This window comes from Ursus maritimus, unplaced genomic scaffold, assembly GCF_017311325.1.
Source record: "Ursus maritimus isolate PB19 unplaced genomic scaffold, ASM1731132v1 scaffold_2, whole genome shotgun sequence".
In the NCBI taxonomy this organism is placed as follows: Eukaryota; Metazoa; Chordata; class Mammalia; order Carnivora; family Ursidae; genus Ursus; species Ursus maritimus.
The window spans coordinates 9,506,090-9,529,986 of record NW_024424452.1 but is presented as its reverse complement, the minus strand read 5'-3'; the positions used below and the strand labels follow the sequence as shown (position 1 = coordinate 9,529,986).

Here is a 23,897-nt window from a genome sequence, read left to right as displayed (position 1 = left end):
GTGCCTGGGTGGTTCAGTCAGTTAGGCGTTCGTCCGACTCTTGATTTTGGCTCAGGTCATTATCTCAGTGTCGTGGGATCACAAGCCCAGTGTCAGGCTCTGTGCTGAGCATGAGGCCTGCTTGGGATTCTCCCTCTCCCTTTGCCCCTCCCCGCCCCATGTGCTCACGCTTTCTCTAGGTAAGTAAAAAATTAAAAAAAAAAAAAGATTGTTAAATTAAAAACCAAAACAAAACACTCCCCAGAGTGATGTCACACAAAATGGCAGAGTAGGAAGCTCTTCACCAAAGCAACCAAATGAGCTGGGAAAAGTGATTAGAGTCAACTATTTCGGAACTCTGGAACCTGACCAGAAACTTTTAACAACCAGAGGAGTCCTTATAAAATAAAGGGAGAGGCTGCTGGTTTTTCACAAGTGAGCAGCATGTGAAAAGCAGCCAACATCCCCCATTCCTCAGACAGACCTGCTGCAGCTGTATGGACGGCAGCCTGCATTCCTGAAGAAGATGGCTGATGCCAGGGCAGGCAGTGGAAACCTCGTCCTCCATAAATTTGCGGTTATGCATTTAGGACAGTCTGATGGACCCCTGAGGACCCGCACAGACGCTCGTGGTGGATTTGACCCCCTCAGCAGCAACAGCTTCCCCTGGGGGCATCTACTGGATTTGAAGAGACAAAATCCTCTTCCCCTGCTTCCCGACTCAGAGTCAGGCACTTAAGGAAATCTGTCAGGTTACTTAATAGACTGCAGAGAAAATGAAACAGAAACGTCTGGTTATACAAAACAAAGCATATACATTTTGCAAAAATAGGTTGGAAAGGTAACACACGATCCCAGCCCTCAACAAGCAAAAAATTAGCAATTCCCGATGACTAAGAAAATCACATTTGGAGACATTTGGAATGTACAATTCTCAACAAACATTTCTAAAACACACAAAGAAACAGTAAAGTATGGACCAGCAAAAAAAGAATTCGACAGAAACCATCCCCAAGGAAGCCCAGACATCGCACTTACTAAATGCAAACTTGAAGCCAACCACCGTAAATGTGCTCAGTGAGCTCAGGAAACCACGGACAAAGAACTAAAGGAAATCCGGAAAACAACGGATGAAGAAAATGAGAATATCTATGGAAAGAAAGAATTCTGAAAAGGAACCAGAAAGAAATTCTGGACTGAAAAGTCCATTAAATGAAAAGTTCACTAGAGGGGTTCAGTAGCAGATTTGAGAAGCAAAAGAAAAGATCAGCAAACTCGAAGATAGGTCCTTTGAAATTATCTAGTTTGAAGAGAAGAAAACTAAATGAAGACACGGAACAAGCCGGAAAGCCCCGTGGGAGAGCAGTAAGAACGCAAAGAGGGGAATGACGGGGACAGCGGTAGAGGGCCTTTCACCTCACAGGACGATGGGGCTGAAGGGGTGGTGAAGAGTCAAATCTGACAGTGTCCTGCCTTCGTGACTTGTGAATTTTGTGGGTGAACACACAGGAAGTGGGAGATTGGGAGAGGAGGCGAATATCGCGAGTTCAGATTTAGGCAGAGTCTGAGATACAGATAAAGGCACATAAAGCCGCCCTAAAAGGGATCAAATGCAGCCCCAGAGCTTCCAAGAGGAGTCCTGTTTGACGAGAGCATTTAGGAGCCATGTAAACAATCTTGGTAACTGGGGAGATGGGCCAGCTGACCACCATCTGTTAAAAGAGGACCAAGAACAGAGCCCCGAAGAGAGACATAGTGCTGAGTTGAGCAGAAACCGGGGAAGGAGCAGCAGGCAGAGAAGACCCAGTGTCAACGAAGGCGTGGTCTCGTGGAACCCACGGGGGGCATAGGAATCAACTGCTGGAGTGATTGCTAAGCAGCAAACGCTGCGGACCTACTATGCGCCGAACTGCTTTTGCATTATGACGTGCCCGGCGGACCCAGGCACACAGCGCTGTGCGTCCACCACTTCAACGGGGTGGGAAGCGCTGGTGGCCGGCCGCGAAGCGAGCCTCGGGGCCGCGCGAGGCCCAGCCAGCCGGAGCTCGTGGAAGGGGCTTACCTGATGGCGCACCTCCAGGCAGTGGACCGGCCGTGGCCCCAGCAAGCGGCCAGCCCAGGCGGCTCTGGCCCAGGAGGCCCCGTCGTACTCCAGCCTGGGCCGCGAGAGCTCGTCCCCAGCCTCCCAGTCTGGCCTGACCCCTAACAGGGGGACGCCGCGTGGTCCCGCCATGCACCACGCGCGGCTCGCGTCACTGTGGACGCCTCCCGCGAGAGCAGGCGAGGAAGCCGGTTGCCAGGCAACCGGGCTAGGCCCCTCCCTCCCTCCGGCGGGTCTCTGGGTGTTGGGTCTGGGCGGGGAGAGCGCGTGATGAGGTTCCCGCCCTTGGTCCTCCTGGCCTTGCAGACCTGTGGAATCCAATTCGAGGACTCTTTTCTACAGGACGGGGGAATCTACTCAGTTCCAGGAATCCACGTCCTCTAGGACGGTGGTTGCCTCCAAGGCTGTGGCTCTGTGAGAGCCCAAATCCCCCTATGGCTCTGCCCTTTCTAGGTACAGGGTTTTTCTGGGACCCCCAAGAAACTGAACACCTGTCCGTAGCTGGAGCTTTCTTATGGTTAGTCGTTGGGTTTTTGTTTTGTTCTCTTGTAAGTTCCCCAGACGTTTGTAAAGACTGCCTGGAAAATGGCACATTTAGATCGAAGCCAGACCCGACGGGCACTTTTTTTTTTTTTTTTTTTTTTAACACTTCCTAAAGGGCGTTCTCCCCCACCCCCCAATCATTCTCTCCCAAGGTCTGGCTAAAACTGAGCAGCTGTTCTACCAGTCTCAGCATTAAAGAAAAGCCCTTTGCGGGGGCGTGGGGTGTCAAACTGAAATTCCTCTCTCTTGCTGATTTTGTCACCTCTCTTGCTCCTTCATTTTACTGGAAATAGTTCACATTCCTCCAGTTCTTCCAAAAATACACTTTTCATCCTCATTCCAGCGTGTAGGTCTTTGTGGCTCTAACCAGCAACTCTCTGGCTTCTCTTCCTTTCTCAAATAGCTTGGATATCACAACCCATCATTTCAGTTCTCACTTCAGTGAGTTTTCTCTTTGCCCTTTTGGCCAATCTCCATCCCTTGCGAAACCAGGCTGTGTCTTTTCTCCAGTCTGGCTGCAGAGATTCTAAATATCACTGGTGAAAAACGAAGAACTGTGCCATCACTCCTCCACAAATGCATGCTCCTACTGCAGACTGGAAGTTCTTTTATCCATTCTGTGACCTTGCTGTCATATTAACTACAGCATTTCCCCCCAAACTTTCTAAAGTCTGCCACAAACTTGCCACTCAATCCCATGCTACTTTTAGTAAATGATTTCACCTACATCTACTTGCTCTGGAGCAAGTGAGGTATCCCAGCTGTCCCTTTGTGGTTGCCAGAAACTGCAGGGGAGGAAAAGGTCTTTTTCCTTCTACCCTTCTATGTTCTTAGTGAATGAAGATCTAAAGAAGCAGTTGAACCCGAATGGTTTTATTATTTTTTATTTGAGAGAGGGAGAGCACAAGTGGGGGGCAGAGCAGAGGGAGAAAGACAAGCAGACTTTCTGCTGAGCACAGAGCCTGACACAGAGCCTGACTCAGGGCTGGATCCCATGACCCTGAGATCACGACCTGAGTTGGAACCAAGAGTCAGATGCTTAACTGACTGAGCCACCCAGGTGCCCCAAACCTGAATGTTTTTATGCAAGGTTTGATGACAAGTGGAGAGTCATGGAAAAATGTGATCAGATAAAGGAAAGTGTGAGCCGAGTGCAGTAAACTTGGGGAAACAGTGGGGATGGCCTGTTCAGATTTTTCTCGGCATCCCTCACATGGAGATAAGGCTGTTCCTTTCCTTCAGGATAAAGAGAGTACCTCTCACATGACCTGCTTCAGAGGATGGTCAGGAAGTCCTTCCTGTACATGTCATTTCTGTTTCCCTCAGCTTCAAATATTCAATATGCCAAAGTGCCATATTGAATATCAGCATGTCCCAAACCCTGTCAAAAGAAAACAGTCCAGATAAAAATGAAATTTCCTTTGTTCCCCGTCCCCGTGGCATGCCCTCCCGCTTTCCCTAGAAGCAACTACTACCATAAATTTTGTTTCTGTATACACCTAAATATATATGTATCCATAAAACTTAACATTTTGAGTGTTTGGATATCCCATAATTTCGTCACTGGCTTATAACGCCATCTGTCATACCCTGTTGCAGAGAGACAGAAACAGATCCGGGGGCTGGGGAGAGGGGTGAGTAGGGAGTGACTGCTAATAAGAGGTTTTCTTCTGGGGAGATGAAAATGTTTGGGAACCATAAGGGGTGGTTGCATGACAGTGTGAATGTCCAAAATGCACTAAATGGTTAATTTTACGTGAATTTCATCTCAATTTAGCAAAAGCAATAGGAAGCCGTTGAAAGGTTTTAGGAAGGGAGAGTGCTGAGCAGATGTAACTTTAGGAATGATGGTTACTCTAACTGCAGAATGAGAATGGTTTGACGGGGACAGAGCTGGGTAGGTGGGAGATCGAGAAGTCTATCAAGGCTATTTAGAATAGCTGGTGTCACATCACACTCTTGCTTACGATCCCCACCAGAAAGCTTCCAATCCTTCCAATGGCACTCAAGATCTTCTATGATTTGGCATTCTGGCCACACTGTCAGCACAGGCATCTGTCATGATCAGTGTTCCAAAGTCTCTCTCACTGTCGTTAGCTTTGCCTGGAATATTTATTTTTCCCCTCTCCCTCTCCCACTGACATTTTTAAGACTCTCTCTCTCTCTCTTTTTAAGAGCAAGCAGGGGGAGGAGCAGAGGTAGAGGAACAAGCAAACTCTGCACTGAGTGCAGAGCCTGACGTGGGACTCGATCTCAGGACCCAGGGATCAGGACCTGAGCTGAAGTCAGGTGTTTAACTGACTGAGCCACCCAGGTGCCCCCCGCCGGCCAATGCCAACTTTCACTTATTCTTCAGGTTTCAGCTTAAATGTCATTTGCTCATGGGAGCTGCCCCTGACCTTGAATATAATAGCTCCCTTGCTGTGTCCTCCTTTTCAAGCACCTTTTGGGTCCTGCATCACACTGGTTCCGTGCCAGCTGCCCCACAGGACTGCAAGCTCCCGGAGGGCACGTATGTCCCTGGCACTGTATCCCTCGTGCCTTTCAACGTGGTGGAAGTTGAGTAAGAACTTGTGGGAGGAATGAATGAATCTGCATCTCAAGCAATGTGCTACAGCCTTCCTCCTCTTTCTGCCATACTTCAATCTCTACCTCCTCTGTGTTTTAGCTTTGAAGTATGCTTCCATCCTTCGTCTTAAAAATTCTTCTCTTGATGCCATTACCTCCTAAAGTTATCAGCCCACCCCTCCCCTTCCTTTGAATACTGCTGGATTTTTTGAGCGTTTCATCTCTTTCACGTGTATACTCCAGTTTCTAATGTACGTGTCTATCTTCCTTCCAAGCTTGGAAGGTCCTTCAAGAAGTGACCAGCTCTTGCTTATTTTTCTTCCTCCTAGTCTCTTGTGTATGATAGGAACTCCACAATGCTCGCTGGGTTGACAGAATTCGAGAGGACACGCCTGTTGTAGTATTAGTCAATCATTTTCAACCATATGGGAATTAAATACAATTTAGTTTTCAAATTTTATTTCAAATGTTGGTCTTGTAGGGAAAAAGTGTAATTAGAGGAGACGTGGAGATTTCAGGAGAAATTCTGAAGGACAGTCCGGATGCTTCCAAGGTCTTTACTAGAAACTTTCGTAGAAACTTACACATTCTCCAGGAACAGTGCTGCTGCGCTAGCAGTCATAGCTAGGCTCAGTTCTGGCTCAGAGAGGGAGCTCAGTGCACACGGAATGCGGAGCCTGTGTGCCCAAGTGATTGCCTGGTGCAGGCTCACAAAATTGTGAGAGGTGCAAGGCAGAGCAGAAAGGGGACTTATGGGCGTGCATGGGGGGGGAGCGCCTGGCTGGCTCAGTCAGACAAGCATGTGACTCTTGATCTTGGGGTTGTGGGTTTCGGGCCCCCATTGGGTGTAGAGAGGACTTAAAAATAAGTAAATAAATGAGGGAATGTGCTTAATGGATTGAGCCACTGGGCACCCTTACGGATCACTCCAGGGCTCAAGTGTGGAGCGGAGGGGTCCAGAAAACCAGGCAGAGGGCTGCCTTGAACTTTGTAGTGCCTTCCAGGGCCCAGGTCTGGCCTGGGCCAGCTGTGCCACCCAGGCAGGGCGTCTCTCCCTTCCCAGGTGTACTCCAGCCCTCAACACTCCCCCACCTGCACATGGCCTCGACCGGATTCCCCAGAGGCTCTGGCACTCATGCCCGAAGGGTCTTCCGAGCATCCTGTGGCCAGGCCCCAGTTCTAGAAAGGCAGCTTGGCTGGCTGGTCACTCTGGCCAGCAGAGCATTGGAAGGAATCGCAAGATTAGGCCACTAGACTGATACCAACATGCCATACAAAGGGCATTGAGGGGCGGGAGTTAGGGTTTATACAGATGGACCAAATCTGCTTGGGACTTAGGGGTGGCCCTGCCAAAGTAAAAAAGAACTAAGGGTTGGAATGGGCAGGGGGTGGAGGCATAGCAGAAATCAAAGCTGAGGGCACACAGCTGAAATGTTGTCTGAAGTGAGTTCATCTTGCCCACCGTGGTTGTCCTGAGTTTGTAATGCAGATAATGCTGCTGGTGAAAAGTCTCTATGCAACCAGCCCCACCCATTCGTCGGCTCCCCCCTGTAGATCCTCTGGTGGCGGGACTCTGGCTTGCTCCTGAATTCCCTTAGGACCGGCAGCTTCTGTCCCTGAGCAGCAATCGTCCCATCCAATTTTAAGGTGACAGGTTACTTTTGCGTCTCCTGGGTGGAGAAAGATGATGTATCCGTAGCCCGAGAGGCCAGATTTTATGCACAGACCTGGGCGTCAAGATAAATGACCACTCTGGCATGTTCTGTTTGATCATTCCCAAGGACAGGAGAGTGTACAGGGGACGAAACGTGACTGAGGAGTGCAAACCAGGTTCTCTGCAGCAACTGTATTCCTCATAAGTATTCCTGTCTTTAAGACCTACTCCCAGAGGTACAGAGGTTAGATGGGATGCAGTGAACCCCGGGACAGAAGTGTAGGCTTTTCACTGGAACCCTGACCCCAAAACCACATTGGATGGTCAGTTAGCACCGCCACTCTCCATTGCCAGGTTGAAATATTTATTTGAAAAATTGAAAACACAGATGCAACGTATTATACAAAGAAAGGTCTTAATACCATAATAAAAGTATTGTTGGAAGGGAACAATAAGCCAGTAGCTACCTGTCCTGGGAAGGTAGGCACTCGGTGAAAAATGAAATTCATTTCTAGAAACTATTCTAATGGAAAATTGGGGGAAGAGGTTAAAAACAGAAGAAAAACAAACCCAACCTATCCCTGCGAACCTAAATGTGAGAGTTTGTTATAAGTTATCAGCAAGATTTATCGGAACCCCCTTGGTTTGTCCCTAGGAGTAGTAATCAGCTTCATTTAGGGCCTTCAAACTGAGGTAGTTGAGGGTCACCTGAAAGACATGTCTGGAAATGAGCTACTCTCAGAATCGGACCCAACGGCATCTAACCCATGATTTCCCGTTGCTTTGGCTCCTGGGGGCGAGAGGCCGTGCCACCACGGTGGGGTGCTGATCCTGCATTTGGTCTGACCCTGGGAGACGAAGGGGACGTGAGCAGCAGACAGCTGGCCCGGTTTGCTGCGGTGAAGGCTGGCAGGCCTGCGGTGGTCTAGGCTACAGACAGCACGGTCTCCGGGGGACCGAGGACGGCGCGGAGACGGGGTAGAGCCGGTCTGGTTGAAAGGCCAATGCCAGGATCGAAGGCTTTCACTGGCAGGAAGGATTTTCAGAGACTTGCAAAGGTGGTAGAAGGTATCGAGAACTTGACCGGTGGCTAAAGACCAGGGTAAGTGGAGCCAGGAGACCCCTCCAGACGAAGGAGCTGGCCAAGGAGTGTGCAAGCTCCGGACCAGCTCCTCCTCGGTGAGAGGCCGAAGCAAACCAGTCTGAGGATGAACGACATGTACGGTGACCCCCGTGGTACCTGGTTAACCCTGGTGTTGACTTGGCAGCTCAAACACTTCCAACGTTAAGGACGTTCTGGACATGTTTGGCTCTTCCAGCCACTGGATTAGGGACTCTAATGCAGGTGGGACCCTAGGGATCCTGCTGTCAGCGGCAGAACCAGCCAGCAATCTAAATTCCAGTCTAATTTAAACTCCTGACTCAGATATAAAAGAACCCCACATAAAGCAGGTCTTTTCTATTTTTTTCCCTTACTATGTACACACATACCCTTACTCTAGAGATATTAGAGCAACTGTATTACAAAAATTAAATAATTTCAGTCCTGAGCCATTCTTTTGTTGTTCTGCCTTGCTGTGACCCAGTGACACTGACCCATGGGACTTCAGTCACTCGTGAGGCTCAGTGACTACTTTAAAAGGCTGTGAGGTTCATTTTTAGCCTGAGGATGTCTTTCCTGTTTGAGTCGAGTATTTCACACCAAGTATAAACACCCTCATTTTTAGAAAAGCCAAGGTAGGACAATTTGATTTTGGCTAGAGGATGGGCCAGCTCCCAAGGCGAGCGAGGACAGACAGAATCACGCTACATCCGACGGATACTTCTCGCGCGAGACGGGATTAGCCTGTGTTCCTGTTCAATCGCTTTCTTCACGGTTTTATTACTCAGGCTAAGTCCACAAAGGTTTTAAAAATTACTGTGGCTTCTTTTTAGAGGGAATGTTACTCAGAGAATCCCAGTGTGGTCCAATAATCTCGATTTTTTTCACCACTGGGAATTTGGAGCACAACAGTTCGGCCGAGATTCTGGAAGTGAGGACTAGTCCGCGGTGGAAACGCTGACCAATTCTAAGAACACACCGAATGGCTTAATTGGCATAACTGGGCCAGGGGTGCCACACACCACTCCTTCTGAGCACAGAAGTGTTCAGCGTAAGACCGCGCATCTGCTGCTGCGGACCCCTCTTTAGCCCACTGTGGAGATCGCGTTTTTTGAGTGCCCTACTTAGAAAATGCACAGAGAGGGAGGGGGAGGGTGGTGGGGAAGGAGGGAATGGATTCACAGTGATCAAACAGGAACCTCGCCACCTGTCACGTAGCAACGCTCCGCAGTGTTCCTTTGGGACAGGTCCTGGGAAGCACTTGTTGGCTTCTACCTAGGCGTTGCTACATGAGGAAGAAAGACACTGTCCAAGATCGGAAGGTCACTTAAATGCTGGGGTCTGTCCCTCGGGAGGTGGACAAGTGCTGTCAGGCTGCCCGCCTCTCGGAAGCTGTTAATGCGCCCTCTGTCCTCATCCTGTCCGGGCAACAAGGGCCCGGGATGTGTGGCTGGAAGGGCTCAGAGCCAGGGGTCCCCCTTTCTTGGTTTCCCTGACCCAGTTGCTCTAAGGAACCTGCTCGCCTCGGGGTCTAGGCCGGTAACAGATTAGGAAGCATGTTGGCCTGGTGTCTGACTCTTGAAGACTCATGACCTGGGGCAGCCATGCAGCCCCGCCATCACCACACCTCAAATCCTGATTGCTCAAAGCATCTTTCTGGAGGCTGCCACCGCTGCCGAGCGGAGGTTAGGAATAAACATTAAAGGTACCAAACCAAGCACAGGGTTCCTCCCTGCTGGGAGCAAGTTTGCCTGATCTTCTGGGTCTGTCTCTTAGGTAGAACATGGAATTATCTTCTTCAGGTTCAAGAGGATGCCCAGGAGGCCATCTGGAGAGAGGAAGTGGAAAAGCCCTCACGTGCTCCCTCTCAGGGTCCCCCCCGGCTCTGAAGGGAGGTGGCACGGAAAATTCATTCCGGGGGAAGAAGTGTGGCTACTCTCACCAGCACACTCAAGCATGTGATAAGGTTTTTCAGCCTGGTTACCAGAAGTTCCCAAGAAAGGGGTCTCCTGAGACCTGGGCCATGTGCACCCCTCCTTTCCTGCTTTCTTTACCCCTGTCACCCAGGAAGGTGGGCAGAGGCTTTCAGCCGGGTTCTCGCTTTAGGAAGGAAAGGCACTCGCTCTGCTTCTGCCTTTGGAGGAGCGTGTGGCCCAGCAGCGGTGCCCGCCCCTGGGGAGTGGCCTCGGCTGACCCAGACTCGCTCAGCGGGACACAGCACGGAGGCTGGCGTGGAGCACCAAGGTGAAGCCTGAGCAGCACCATTGCTGTTAACTGCTGTAGTTAGGGGGCTCCCGATGGCTAGAGCTCCAGGGGTGCTCCCTCTGGGAGAGTTGGCTCTAGGAGGGAACACTGAAAGAAGAAAACCAAAAAAAAAAAAGACAACAAACCCAACCAGCCACCGTAAGAAGTAGTGGGAAATCCATGGGGCTGCCAAGAGAGGGGGGAGGTGCCCTGGCGCGCTCGGCCAGGACGCCCCTGCTCTTCTCCCCGCACACATTCAGGGCGGCGTCCTGGCTTGGAGCCCCGCCAGCCCTCGGACGCTCACGAGGTGGTGCAGATGGTGAAACAGAAAAGGCTGAGGAGAAAACAGAGAAGAAAAGGCGTGAGGCGGCCCCTCGCCAGGGCTCTCGGAACCAGCGAGCCCCTCGGACAAGGACGCTGAGCATCTGGGGGTCCAATGGCAGGCAGGATGGGGAGGGAGGTCCTCTCCGCGAGGGGTGGCCCTGGCTGCCCCCCTCCTCTGTGGAAGGCCACTTAGGTCCCTGGCACTGGACAACGGGAGTGGTATGGCTGCCACCAGGAACCTCCCCCCCGGGGAATCACACACACACACACACACACACACACACACACACACACACAGACACACACAGACGGGCCACGAGATTTACACTCGGACGTGTGGGGTGTCGGCGTGGCTCTATTCTTTTCCAGTGACCGCTCCATGCAGTGCAGGTGGAGACGCTTCTGTTCCTGAAAGACAACGATAACTTTTGTTTCCTAGCACTACACATGTGCACGCGTTCTTTTCACCAACCAAAACGGCCACTGTGTTGGGCTCTCCAATACCTCACGCTCAGAACCATCTACTCCCTGAGTTACACATCCAGGAACGACCGGTTTGCATCTGTGGCTGGTTCCCAGAGTCAGTCAAGACAACGAGAGTTTGCAGTCCTGGTCGTGAGCAAGCTGGCTACTTTGGGCACACGGGAAACCATCAGACTCTGGGTGATAACGCCTCTCTGGGCTGGTGGGCCTGCCAACGTCCCCCCACCGTACCCCATTTTGAGCCCCTGACCCTTTCTCTCATGCGGCCATTGCTGCCCACTGCTGGCTCTAGTCAGTCAGAGGCTTGTAATCCCTTTGCTCCATCTGCTGGCTCTTCACTGACCGCCATTCGTTCATTCACTACTCTACGCGCGCCAGGCTAACTGGGCCTGGAAGGGAATGGCGGTGAGTGACGAGCCCACTGGTCAACATTAAGGTCAATAAAAGCTTTCAATTCACCCCAAATTATGCCAGTTTTGGGGCTTGAAGTTTGTTTACAACTGAAAAGGAAACATGCTCTGTGAGTCGAGAGGGGGATGTCGGTGACCCAAAGGGCGCTTCATTCTGTTATGTCTGAGGGGAAGGCCCTCCTATAAGAGCCCTCCCTCATGGCACCCACGCTGGCCCTCAGGCCCACCTTCTTCCCAGCCCTCGGCAACACCAGCGAGCTCGTAGTGCTTCTTCCGAAGCTCTCCCAGTTTTTGACGCTCCTTCTGCAGGTCATTCTCCAGCTCCAGCACCCGGACCTGTGGGAAGAGTGGAATTTTCTTTCGAGCGGCGATCTGACAATGGTCTCACTTTGACTTCATCCCTCCCCCCCTCCGCTCATTTCCTCTATCCTCTCCCGTTCACCCACCTATCCCAGTGGCTCTTGCGTTTCCTCACTGAGACCCTCTCCTGGAGGTGATGCTTTATAGCCCCAGGGGATGTAGGGCTCATCTCATGCTCCTCTGAGATCTCTACCTGAAATCAACTCGGACATCTAGCCTATCTGTGTGGTGTGTTCCAACCCAGTTCCTCTTCTGCTTCAATCCTGCTCTCCTAGAAATCCAGGCAAGAGCCAGTTCAGATGGTTCTGGTATCTCTGAGGGGCTGGTACAACTTGGGGTTATCATCATACAGGAGAAAGCATAATCTTACCAAGGAAGAGGCTGGCTCCTGGCTACCCCTACTCCTTATTAATTCTAGTTATTTTACTGATTAATTTATTTATTAATTCAAGAAATGTTTGCTGAGCACCCATCATGTACCCTGCGCTCTGCTGGAGACATGGTGGTACACAGATAGACAAGGTCCCTGCTTACCTTGCAGGGGGAAGACAAACTCATGAACAAGAACAGATCAGACCGAAATGAACATGACATAGGGTCATGTGATACAGGCCGAGGGTGATCAGCAAACGCTGCTCAGGCAGGCAGGAGCTTGAGGTATCGGGAGAACAGAAAGGAGCCCTGTGTGGTGGACGCATGAGAGAGGGAGAGGGTCATGGGCTGGGGGCAGGAGTTTGGATATTAACTCTAAGTGTGAAAGGGAAGCCACTGGAAGATTTAAAGCAGAGAGGAGACGTGCTGTCATTTATGCTTTTAAAAATACATAGAACCTGAACAAACTGTAGGGGTGGGGGACGAGAGTGGAAGCAACTAGACCCAGTTAGGCGGTTCCTTTTTTTCTTTTCAAATTTTTTATCGTGGAAAATGTAAAGCATGTGGAAAGATGGAGACAATCTGGCGAACCCCATCATGTGCCTTACACCGAGTTCCACCAACTGTCAACCCAAGGCTGGACCTGTCTCAGCAATGCCCTTTCCTAGTCTCTGCCCCCAACTGCCCTGCCACCCGGCCCTGCCACGGGACTACTTGGGAACAAATCCTTGCACCTGCAGTTAAGCTGCTTTTGTAGTAGTTCAGGGGACAAACGATGGTGGCTTAGGCTGGGTTAGGGAGATGGAAAAAAGGGGGAAGATGCAGGCTCGGCGAGTCAGAGTTGACAGGACCCACTGGGGGACTAGATGTAGAAGGGAGAGGGGGGAGGGAGGACCCAAGCATGACTCCAGGTCTTAGCACCCAGGTGTGGAGGGTTCCAGTTACTGAGGCGGAGAAAACAAGGAGAGGGGCAGATCGGGGTGGGAGGGAAACTAGGAGCCCTGGTTTGGACCCATTAAGTTGGAGACATATTTGGCATCAAGTGGGGAGATCAAGTGGGCAGTTGGACAAGCATAGAGCTCAAGGAGAAGATTGAGGCCGGGGAGAAGAATCTGGTACTTATCAGCAGAGAGATGGAATCTTCAGTCAAGAGGGAGTGGATAAGACCAGTAAGCACGACAGTGCAGATGGTGGGGACGCGTGCCTGATGTGACTTTTCCTAAAAATGCCAAGTGACCCATATAGAGACTTTAACAGTCTCAATCTGGACTTTACCACAAGACTGGGACCAGTAATTCTAGAACAAAGATGTCATTTTTTTTTTTTCCTATTTCTCTGCATGCTATGACTCTACGAACGACTGGGAGAAATGGCATTGCCTTCAATGGGTTCTCAGTGAATCGATTCTTTTTTAAACCAAGGTCATACACAAATAATTCATATCAGAATTTTTAAAAAATTGCCAAAAACCAAAACCAAAGCCAAAGCAGAAACAGATTCATAAATACAGAGATTTGGTGGTGGCCAGAGGCGAAGGGTGGAGGAATGGGTGAAACAGATGAAGGGGATGAAGACGTACATTACCAGATAAGTCACGGGGATGAAAAGTACAACACAGGGAATACGGTCAGCAATACTGTCATGACGTTGATGGTGACGGATGGTGACTACACTTACCGTGGCGAGCACCGAGTTAATATACAGAATTGTCAAATCACTACATATACGCCTGAAAGTAATGTAACATTGTATGTCAACTCTACTTAAAAAAAAAAACGTCCATCGTAAGACATTAAATGCTAGTTGATGTCTGCTAGGAGATACCTGATGGTGACGGTGAGGGAGACACCTGTCCGAGACCAGGGAGCAAGAGCTAAGATTCTGACCTTAACCCACCATCTGTCTCCACCTCCACTGTCCCTTCCAAGCGTCATTTATATTCATCCCTGGGCTACTGGGTCTCTCCTGTGTGTGTTTCCTCCCCAAGTCTCTCCCCTACTGGCTTCTCTCCGTGGGGATAATATTTGGGGTTGATGTCACCGGCAATCGATGGAGCAGACTCAGAATCAGGGATCCTACCTGGGAATCCATCTCCTGGCGTTTGATCTGAGTCAGTGTCATGCTGGAGAAGTCCATATTGTCTGCAAGGGCAGGAGGGAAGGTCTTGTCAGGTGACATCCTTGGCCGACTCTCTCGCCTGAGAGGCAGCCAATGTCAACGCTCTGCTGAAATGCTTGGTTTGGTAGTTTCCAAAACACGTGTGAAGGTCAACGAGGATTGGGCCACCACTCCCCTATCCCGCCCCCCACCCAGAGACAACCAGGCCTGGAGAGTCACGTCTTTGAATCCAGAGCAATCGCTAAATGAAAAATCTACGCTTAAGGCCTGTTGCTATGGTGACACGAATAGCAGCGTACGTGGAGTCCCACCTTGTGAGAAAGGAAGTACGCATGTAGAAAAGATAAACGAGAGACAATGTGGAAATGGAACTGTGGGACACTGGGACCATGGAGAAGACCGTGAAGAAGAGCTGAACAGGATGGATATGCAAAGCACCGCCTCAGGAGGTTACCTGTCTCCTCAATCTGTGATTTGCCCGAAATGGTGGAGGCCACAACGGTGGCGGTGGCCTGGTTCACCCCCCGGGAGGCCTGCTGCAGCTGGGCCAGGTTTGGGCTGTCCTTATCAGCTTTCACCTGCCAGGACCAAGCAGAGTTAGGTTCACACAGCATACGGCGGCAAGGACGGAGTCAAATAAGTTGGTCCAATGGGCCTTGACAAATATATGGGATCCGCTGTGGTCACTAACGGACTTCTTAGACGTTGCTGCCCACAGGGGCGCCTGTTGTGGCTCAGTCAGTTGAGTGTCCGACTCTTGCTTTTGGCTCAAGTCATGATCTCAGGATCGTGAGATCGAGCCCTCCGTCGGGCTCTGTGCCCAGTGGGGAGTGTGCTGGAGATTCTCTCTCTCCCTGTCCCTCTGCCCGTTTCCCACTTGGGCATGTGCATGCACGATCTAATACATAAAATTTTTAAAAAAGATTTTATTTATTTGTCAGAGAGAGAGAAAGCACAAGCAGGGAGAGTGGCAGGCAGAGGGAGAAGCAGGCTCCCTGCTGAGCAAGGAGCCTTATGCGGAACTCGATCCCAGGACCGTGGGATCATGACCTGAGCCGAAGACAGATGCTTAACCGGCTGAGCCACCCAGGCGTCCCTAAATAAATAAATCTTTTAAAAAATATTGCTCCTATAGGGTCAGCTCCTGGCCTATCTCTAACATGACAAATTACTCCTGGCTTATTTGCTTGGTAGCCTCCAACTCTAGCTTTATCAGTTCTTATGATAAACTGTTCCAGTTGCAGAAGCTAATTTGGGACAACAATACACAAGGATGATAGGAATGCTCCCCAGGGTACTATAAAACTCACAGACAGATTTTGGTAACAGGCTTTGTATTACGATTAGTCGGGGCAATGGTTCAAATCTGGAGACTTTTCAGGAGAGGCAGACAATGGCTGTGGAACCTTGGAGCCGAGCCAGGGAACCAGCTCATGGCGCCAACCTACTCCTTGAGTGCTCCTTGAATGCCCCGATTGCTAATCAGAGGTCAGAATGGCTGGGACCCTCAAAGACCACTTGTCACAAAAGCCATGGGAACCAAGAAGAACCCATGCGGTGAGCTGGGCGGAGGGGCTCCTTGCTGACAGAGGAAAGGCTAATAGAGGAGAGTAGGATGGGACCTTTGAGAGGCAGAATTTTAAGTTGGGACCTCATCGACCCGGACCCTGGATAAATCATCTGTTCTTCGGGCAGGCTCCATGGTCTAAGCATTCTCCAACCTAGCCGGACCTTACAGTGCCCTAGGGAGTCCTGCGTGGGCCCTACCTTAGAGGCCGCCACGAGCTGGGCTGTGCTAGCCGCGATTTCATGCGAACACACCAGTAGTTCCTCAAACTTCCCTCTGCCTTGCACCACGAGATCGGCTGCATCCCTGGTAGTCAGGAAGGGACAAGACAAATTATGTCACGGACAGCTGCAACCCCTTATCACCCTGCCTATTCAGAGAGCACAACCTGCCCGCCCCGCCCCTGTGCAGCCCCAGGAGATCCAGGCTCCCTTTTAAACTTTCAGTTCTGTTGATTTCTCTACCAACAGTTCACTTCTAAGGGGCAGATTTTTTCCCCTTGGCTGTTGTCTGGGATGGGGTGATGGAATTGGGGGTGAGGAGGAGGAGCCCTGGGAGTGACAGACACTTACACCATGACAGTGGCTCCCCAGCCCACGGCTTTGGAGGCTGAGATGAGTCCTTCCGTCCATCGAGAATTCTTGGCATAAAACTCTTTAGGTGATGCCGTGCCCTGAGGAAGTGAAAGGTAATAATGACTAGATTTTTCTCGAGTGCCTCCTACGCCCCAGGTGCTTTTATGTCTATTACTCCCAGACAGACCTCACACTAACCCCAAGATGTGAGCATTATCATCCCATTTTACAGATGAGCAAACGAAGATTCAGAAAAGCAAAGATACTTTTCCCAAGTTCACGCAGGAAATAAGTGGCAGTAAATCCTAGGGTTTTCTGACTCCAAAGCCCGTAGCATTTCTATTACATCACACTTCCCGTGTTGCATATGTAAGAATCTATATCTATTCACGTACACATAGGAACTACGTGATCCAAGAGGAGTCCAACCCCTTGCCACGATTTGGCAAAAGAGGAGAGTACCCAGTGAATAACTGAACAAATTATTTCTCCTTGGAATTTTAAAATGCTTTCATGCTTTGGAAGTGTCTGATAGTCTTGAAAGCCACAGGCGCTCCTTGCTCGGTCCTTCTCTCTATTTTGGGGATAGAAAACAGCCCCCCTCGGACTGATAAAGAGCACTACCACCAAAGCAGATAGGGCTTCCTTCTTTGAAGGATAGTGTTCAGGCTCTGGAATCCCTCCCTGGGCCCGTCTCCTGAGCTGTAGCTGCACACAGGGTGTGAGAAGGAAACACGCCAGCAGAGGAGGGAGAAAGCCCAGTGAGCACATCGCCCAGAGACTGGGGCAGAGTCTGTCTGTGAATAACCATCAGCTGACTCTGCCGAGGGAAGGAGACATGGCCGCACCCACTATGAAAGGTCAGCAACCAGGCTGGCCCTTCTGATTTGCCCAGTTTTCCAGAGCGCTCCCTTCCACCTCTGAGGGCCCAGGCTTGCAATGTACACGGTGTTTAAAGAGCAGGTTCTCGATGTCGCCTGGGTTAATGACCCTGCAGCTGGAGGCTGAGGCTGACTGCCCCTGGGGACCTGGCAGCACTCCAGCTTCTTCCCATGGGCATGTGGGCTTGGCCGTGAGAGGCAGCTGCGCCCTCGGGTGCACACGGATGGCAGCACCCGTGGATTTTGCTGAATGTGGACGAGCGTATTGATAGACATAGCCTCTCCGTGAACCAAGAGTCTGTGAATGACGTCTGCTCCCCCTGTCCAGGGCCCTCACCCACGCTTACCCGGCCACTCTCCACTATCTCCCTCTGGAGGTCCTTCGAGGCCACGATCAGGACCTGAATAGCTTGCATTAGGCTCGTACAGGAACCAAGGATCCTAGGGGGAAAAAAAATTTAGGGACACAGAAGAGAGACCAAGAACAATGAAGGGAATCTGTTCTCTTTTTCAGGCCTAAACACAGGCAAACTTGGGATGGGGAAAGGCTGCGGGGAATACACCTTCATGGAAAGTCATGTGAGTAGGGAGACCTGACTGCGGACAGTTATGTGATGATTCTTGGGGTTTCTCTTCGCTTAAAATGCAACAGCAGTATTATCATCAAAAACACCATTATCAACAACCATATAGACTCAGCCCTTGCCCGTGGCTGCTATCGTACTCTTCTAGTTAGGATAATCCACTAGTTAGGATAATCTAGTTAGGATAATCCACTGCAGGAGACACTCATCCTGACCACCTAAGTGCCCCCACACGGCTCGGACTGACCTTTCGTTCACCTCCAATTTGACTCCTGTGTCTCCAGCTCGGGATTTGCTGAGCATCTCCTGTTAGAAAGAAGCAGGGTTCCCCAGTACATGGTGGGTACTGAGAGCTCACTGGCACCTGAGACACCTTGTGTCCAACAGCCTGTGGTAGCTGAGAAACCCAAATGCAGAAGGGCCCATCCACGTCCTGGCAAGTTGGGAAAAGAATCCAGACTTCTGATCTCTTCGGTGGGAAGCAGCCCCAGCAGGCTGGCTCTTCCATCCGTGAGTGGCTGTCCCAGGCTGACGTGTGCACAGAATTCTGAGAGCTATGGCACCCTACCAATGGGGGGCAGCTGTTCCCAGGTCCCAGCGGCGGGCACTAGCGCCAAGGTGGGCAGCCTGAGTCTTCTACCAAAGGGGTGCTATGGGACCTTTCCAATGCCGCCCACTCAGCTTTTCCCTGGGACAATCACGTCTGCTGATTTCACGGGGGCCTGGCCCTAAGATAAGTGTGCATTATCTCCTTTAACCCTTACAACACCCCTCCGAGGCAAGTACTATTACTACTGTCCCATCATGCAGAAACGGGACCTTAGCGAGGTTAATGGAACAACCTATCCCAAGTCACACGACTAGCAAGTGGTCGGCCTGGAACTGTGATGCAGGATGAACCAAAACCAAAGTAGGTGGGGGGCTCCTCATTTTCTATCCCTCAGGGATCCTGGGGAGTCTGGATTCTGGCTGGGCTCACGGGGGCCTGTGTAGCCTTCAAGAACCATTTAGAGACATCCAGTGGCCAATGTCACCACGGGGAAGCTGCAAGAGCCTCGATTTAGGAGACGTGGCAGATGTTTCCCTACCTCGATTCTGGCCGTAGCAGTTTCGATGGCAGCTGAAGTGGCAGCCATCTCCTTGTCCACCAGGTCCCCCAGCTCCTCCTGTTTGATGTCCAGACCTCTGGGCAGGAGCTCCTGAGAACAGCATCACAAAGGCTGCAATGACCTTTTGATTTCCTCTCTATTCTCCCGTGGCACAAGGCAGGAGAAGAGGGCCCTGCCATGGAACACATTTCTGGAACCCACGGAGGGGCCTCCTGTGCAGGCCTTGTCTGGAACTCACTACTGCGTGAACCCAGAGCCTCACACTCCACCCCCCCTCATTCTAGAAAGCCATCCCCGCCTAAGCCCACAAGGCCATTCAGTTGCAGCTGCTTGGACCCTGACCCCACAGTTGCACAATGTATTTGTATTTGTGGCTTGGGAGATATTTTATTTTAAGATTTATTTATTTATTTGAGAGAGGCAGAGAGCAAGAGGGGGAGGGGGAGAGGGAGAGAGAATCTCAAGCAGACTCCGCGCTGAGCACAAGCCTGATGTGGGGCTCGATCTCACGACCCTGAGATCACGACCTGAGCCTAAACCAAGAGTCGGACGCTCAACCCACTGTGCCACCCAGGCGCCTGTCGGGAGGTATTTTAAGAACATCTTCCAATATTGGTGATGCCTTCCAACCAGACACTCTGCCTCTTATCTAACTTTGCGTCCACAGCAATCATATGAGGGAGTTACTAGTCCCGTTGTACAGACAGGAAGCCAAGGCTCAGAGAGGTCAAATGTCTTGACCCCAGTCACACTGCTAATGAATGGCAGAGAACAGGGATTTGAACCTGGGGCTGATGGCACAACCTGTGAATTCTGAAAACATTATGTGTTATACCTACCAGAGTATAAAACAGATATGAATGGTTTAAAGAAGAAAAACAATGGCCCATGTATCTACCACCCGACTTAAGTAATAGCTTAAGAAACATTACCAAGATGCCCTTCAACAGATGACTGGATTAAGAAGTTGTGGTCCATATATACAATGGAATATTACTCAGCTATCAGAAAGAACGAATTCTCAACATTTGCTGCAACATGGACGGCACTGGAGGAGATAATGCTAAGTGAAATAAGTCAAACAGAGAAAGACAACTATCATATGATTTCTCTGATCTATGGAACATAAGAACTAGGATGATCGGTAGGGGAAGAAAGGGATAAAGAAAGGGGGGGTAATCAGAAGGGGGAATGAAACATGAGAGACTATGGACTATGAGAAACAAACTGAGGGCTACAGAGGGGAGGGGGGTGGGGGAATGGGATAGGCCAGTGATGGGTAGTAAGGAGGGCACATATTGCATGGTGCACTGGGTGTTATACACAACTAATGAATCATCGAACTTTACATCAGAAACCAGGGATGTACTGTATGGTGACTAACATAATATAATAAAAAATTATTAAAAAAAAAAAAGAAACATTATCAGTACCTTTGAAATCTCCTTTGGATTCTGCCCTAATTCTGCCTTCACCCTCCCTGCTCTCCACCTCAAGATAAACACAGAATTCAGGAGAATGTTTACTATGCCTTTTTTTTTTTTTAACTCTGTATGAATATATCCTTAAACAGTATAATGTTAAGTACATTTGTTTTGATGTTTATTTATTTATTTAAAGACTTTATTTATTTAAAATAGAGAGTCTTAAGCAGACTCCACACTGAGTGTAGACCTGACTTGGGGCTCAATCTCATGACCCTGAGACCATGACCTGAGCTGAAGCCAAGAATCGGACGCTTAACCCATTGAGCCACCCAGGCGCCCCTGTTTTGATTTTTATTTAAAACGAATCCTACTGTGTGCATTTTCCTATGACTTGCTTGTTCACTCAGCAGTCCGTGTGAGAATCGTCCTGTAACGTGGTAATTCTATCCCTAGGCAAACACCTAGAGAAACTCTTACATCAGGAGATATGTACCAGAGTGACCACATAGCACATTCGTGATAGCCCAAAGAACCCAAACGTCCATCAACAACAGATATATATCTATATAATAGATATGTAAATGAAGGTAAACAGATACATAATAGATGTATATACATAATAGATGTATAACTTGAGCTATAGTCTCACGACGGAATACTACAGAGCGGTGAAAATGAACATATCTACGTGCATGAACCTCACTTACAGAATGCTGGACAAAGCAAGGTGTAGAAGAAAAGTCCGTAACACACAGAACTAAAAATGTTACTTAGGGGGAAAAAGAACATAGTTTTTCTATTATCTTCACCTGGAACCCTGATTAAACATTCTACATATAGGGGCACCTGCATGGCTCAGTCAGTTAAATTTCTGCCTTCGCGAAGCTCAGGTCATGATCTCAGGGTCCTGGGATGGAGTGGAGCCCCGCTGTCAGGCTCTCTGCTCGGTGGGGAGTCTGCTTCTCCCTCTCCCTCTGCCCCTCCCCCTGATCGTGCTCTCTCTCTCAAATAAATAAAATCTGTAAAAAAAAAAAAAAATTCTACATATATAACCTCGACACTCCAACTTCTAAAATCTGTGCCACATTCTATGGTAATTCCTTCAGTTCTATCATCCGGTTCACTAATTCTATCTTCGGCTTTGTTTTAACCTGCTGTTGAATCTGTATAGTAAGTTATGACTTTCAATGATTATATTTTTCACTTCTAGAAATTCGCTGGTTGTTTTTCAATTATATCTGGTTACTTCTGAAAATATCTTATTCCTTTGCCACACTTTTTAATACCTTTTAAAACATATTGGACACATTTATGGAGAACTTATGTGCCTTGGGACACATAAGAACTTATGTGCCTTTTAAAACATATCGGACACATTTATGGAGAACTTATGTGCCTTGGGACATTATCTGTGAAAGTTCTTTGGGGTTCAGGGTCAAAGTATACCCCTTCAGAGACCATTTGGATCTGCCTCTGCCAGGTACCTGGGCCCCTAACAACCTGACTTCTTTAATTTTCTGTTTGGATTTTTTCGGGCCACACAGGTAGTAGATTTGGACCCTGAAACCATGGATAAGTGGCTTGCAGTTAGAAATTCCCTAGACAGCCGTGTTGCCTCCCTCCCCCCCCTACAACCAAGGCTGAGACAAGATCTCTCCAGCAGAGTAGGCTTTTCCTCCATTCACTCAGGGTGTGACCTTTTGGAGTTCTGTTTTGGGGAGGAAGTCTCTGCATTCCAAACTTTGACCCTGCTTGGGCCTAGGTTTTGTTTCTTACTCTCCTCTGCATGTGTGGCCCACTAAAATCCAAGCTCTAGGCCAAGAGATGAACAAACGTTGGCTCCTACATCTTTTTGGTTTCTGATTCTGAGAATTTCCTTAGTTTTCAGCCAATTCAGATTCAACTGACATTCTTTCACCCAAATCTTATTTAGCATATTCCTTGTCCTGTCCTCGGAAGAGCCTCTAAACATCTGGTCAGTCCTACTGCCAAAAAGGAAACCCGCCCAGAATCTCCCTCTCACACTTTGTTTTTTAAAATTAATTTGATTCTTATTTCCTCATCTCATGGCGTCCTACACACTTTGCGTGCGCATACCAAGACTCAGTTCTGCACGGCCCTGGAGAAGATGCTCTATCTTCTGCAAAAGGCAGACCGCGGTAACGCTGCCTAGGCCGCCATCAACAATTCAATAACACTAAAACACCACCAGGATCATGCCATTCTATTGAAAGGAAGGTTAGCCATTCACCATTATCCAGACATTCACGATTCCCTACCTCGTTGCCCACTTCTACCCAGTATGAACCTTGCTCCCCATCCAATCTTTTTATCTGCTTTGCTCTTTTCACGAGCATATTCCACTAAATAAACATGTACTGGGTTTTAACCGCCTGCCAGATATCACACCAGGGACCAAGAGGACAATGTGAAGAAGGTATGGGCTCTGTCTTTGAGAACTCGAGGGGAAAGAGACAGGCAGGCGGGTACACTGCAGAGCTAGCCACCAACACCGCAAGGTGAAGGTAGTGGGTGGGAGGGACTCACGAAGGTGAATAAGGGCCAGACCGTGACAGTCCTCGGGTATCACGAGACATAATTTGATTTTTGTTATCAAACGAGGAATCATAATCAGATCTCTGTTTTTGGAAGAGATCAGAGGAAAAAGAGGCCAGAGGCAGAAAAACTAATCAGAAGGCTGTTATTCTAAGAGTTCAGATGAGGGATGACGAAAATCTGAACTCTGGCCCTGATCTCTTTATTCCCTGGACTTAATATAATGACCCATTTTTGAAATTAAGTAAATGCCTTGTACTGAACTCTTAAACTATAGCTGATTACCGCTCTCATCCCACTGTATAGAAATGGGTGATCTCCTTATTTTCCTTTCCCACACAGACCATGTCTTGTTCGTCCCTGTACAACTACATCTAATACATTTCCCACTATGCATGACGTACTCACTGCATCTTTATTAACTCAACAAATATGCCGTCATCTCCCCATTAGGTGTTAGCCTGTTCAACCAGATACAAACCCTGGAAAACAGAGAAACTATGCTTATTCTTCTATGATATGCTCAGCACAGTGACGAACACACAGTAGGTCCTCAATGCAGCCAATGTGTGAGATAGAACCGGAAAGTCGTTCAGGGGGTCAGATTTTTCGGCGCCAGCTCTCCTAATTGAGCCAAGTGGAAAGCGCAGGAAGAACTGGCTTGGGACATCACTGAGTCTCTGGTAGATCACCAGCGCTCACCCGCCAGCAGCTCTGTAACTGCCCGCGGTACTAACACGGCTCCTACCTCGGCAATGGCAGAGATCTTGCTGAGGTAGCTCTTCACGGCGGTACCGTCATTCTCGCGTGTTCCTTCCTCCTCCAGGGAAGCCAGATAGAGGAGGGTTTCCTTGCCAAACTGCTTGCAGGCCTCAGTCAGCGCTGGAGATGCAAGACAACCCAGACTTTTGAAGGCGCTCTGCTCCCCCTGCTTTCCAGC

The 23,897-nt window shown here is 49.5% G+C and overlaps 1 protein-coding gene across 1 annotated transcript in view; it reads right to left on the bottom strand.

Annotated features, from left to right (window-relative positions):
* Window positions 1–7,192: 7,192 nt before the first annotated feature.
* The window catches only part of HIP1 (huntingtin interacting protein 1), a 150,856-nt gene continuing 134,151 nt past the window's right edge, over window positions 7,193–23,897 (bottom strand). Inside the window, exons 21-32 of the mRNA XM_008698633.2 lie at window positions 23,881–23,897; window positions 23,706–23,839; window positions 18,954–19,064; window positions 18,113–18,171; window positions 17,629–17,722; window positions 16,398–16,498; window positions 16,026–16,131; window positions 14,713–14,836; window positions 14,220–14,281; window positions 11,636–11,744; window positions 10,842–10,923; window positions 7,193–10,525 (exon numbers count right to left, since the gene is read on the bottom strand). The exon at window positions 23,881–23,897 is cut by the window's right edge and continues 91 nt beyond it. Of these exons, the coding sequence (XP_008696855.2) occupies window positions 10,871–10,923; window positions 11,636–11,744; window positions 14,220–14,281; window positions 14,713–14,836; window positions 16,026–16,131; window positions 16,398–16,498; window positions 17,629–17,722; window positions 18,113–18,171; window positions 18,954–19,064; window positions 23,706–23,839; window positions 23,881–23,897 (970 nt within the window). The 3' untranslated portion in view covers window positions 7,193–10,525; window positions 10,842–10,870. The remainder of the gene's footprint in view (window positions 10,526–10,841; window positions 10,924–11,635; window positions 11,745–14,219; window positions 14,282–14,712; window positions 14,837–16,025; window positions 16,132–16,397; window positions 16,499–17,628; window positions 17,723–18,112; window positions 18,172–18,953; window positions 19,065–23,705; window positions 23,840–23,880) is intronic.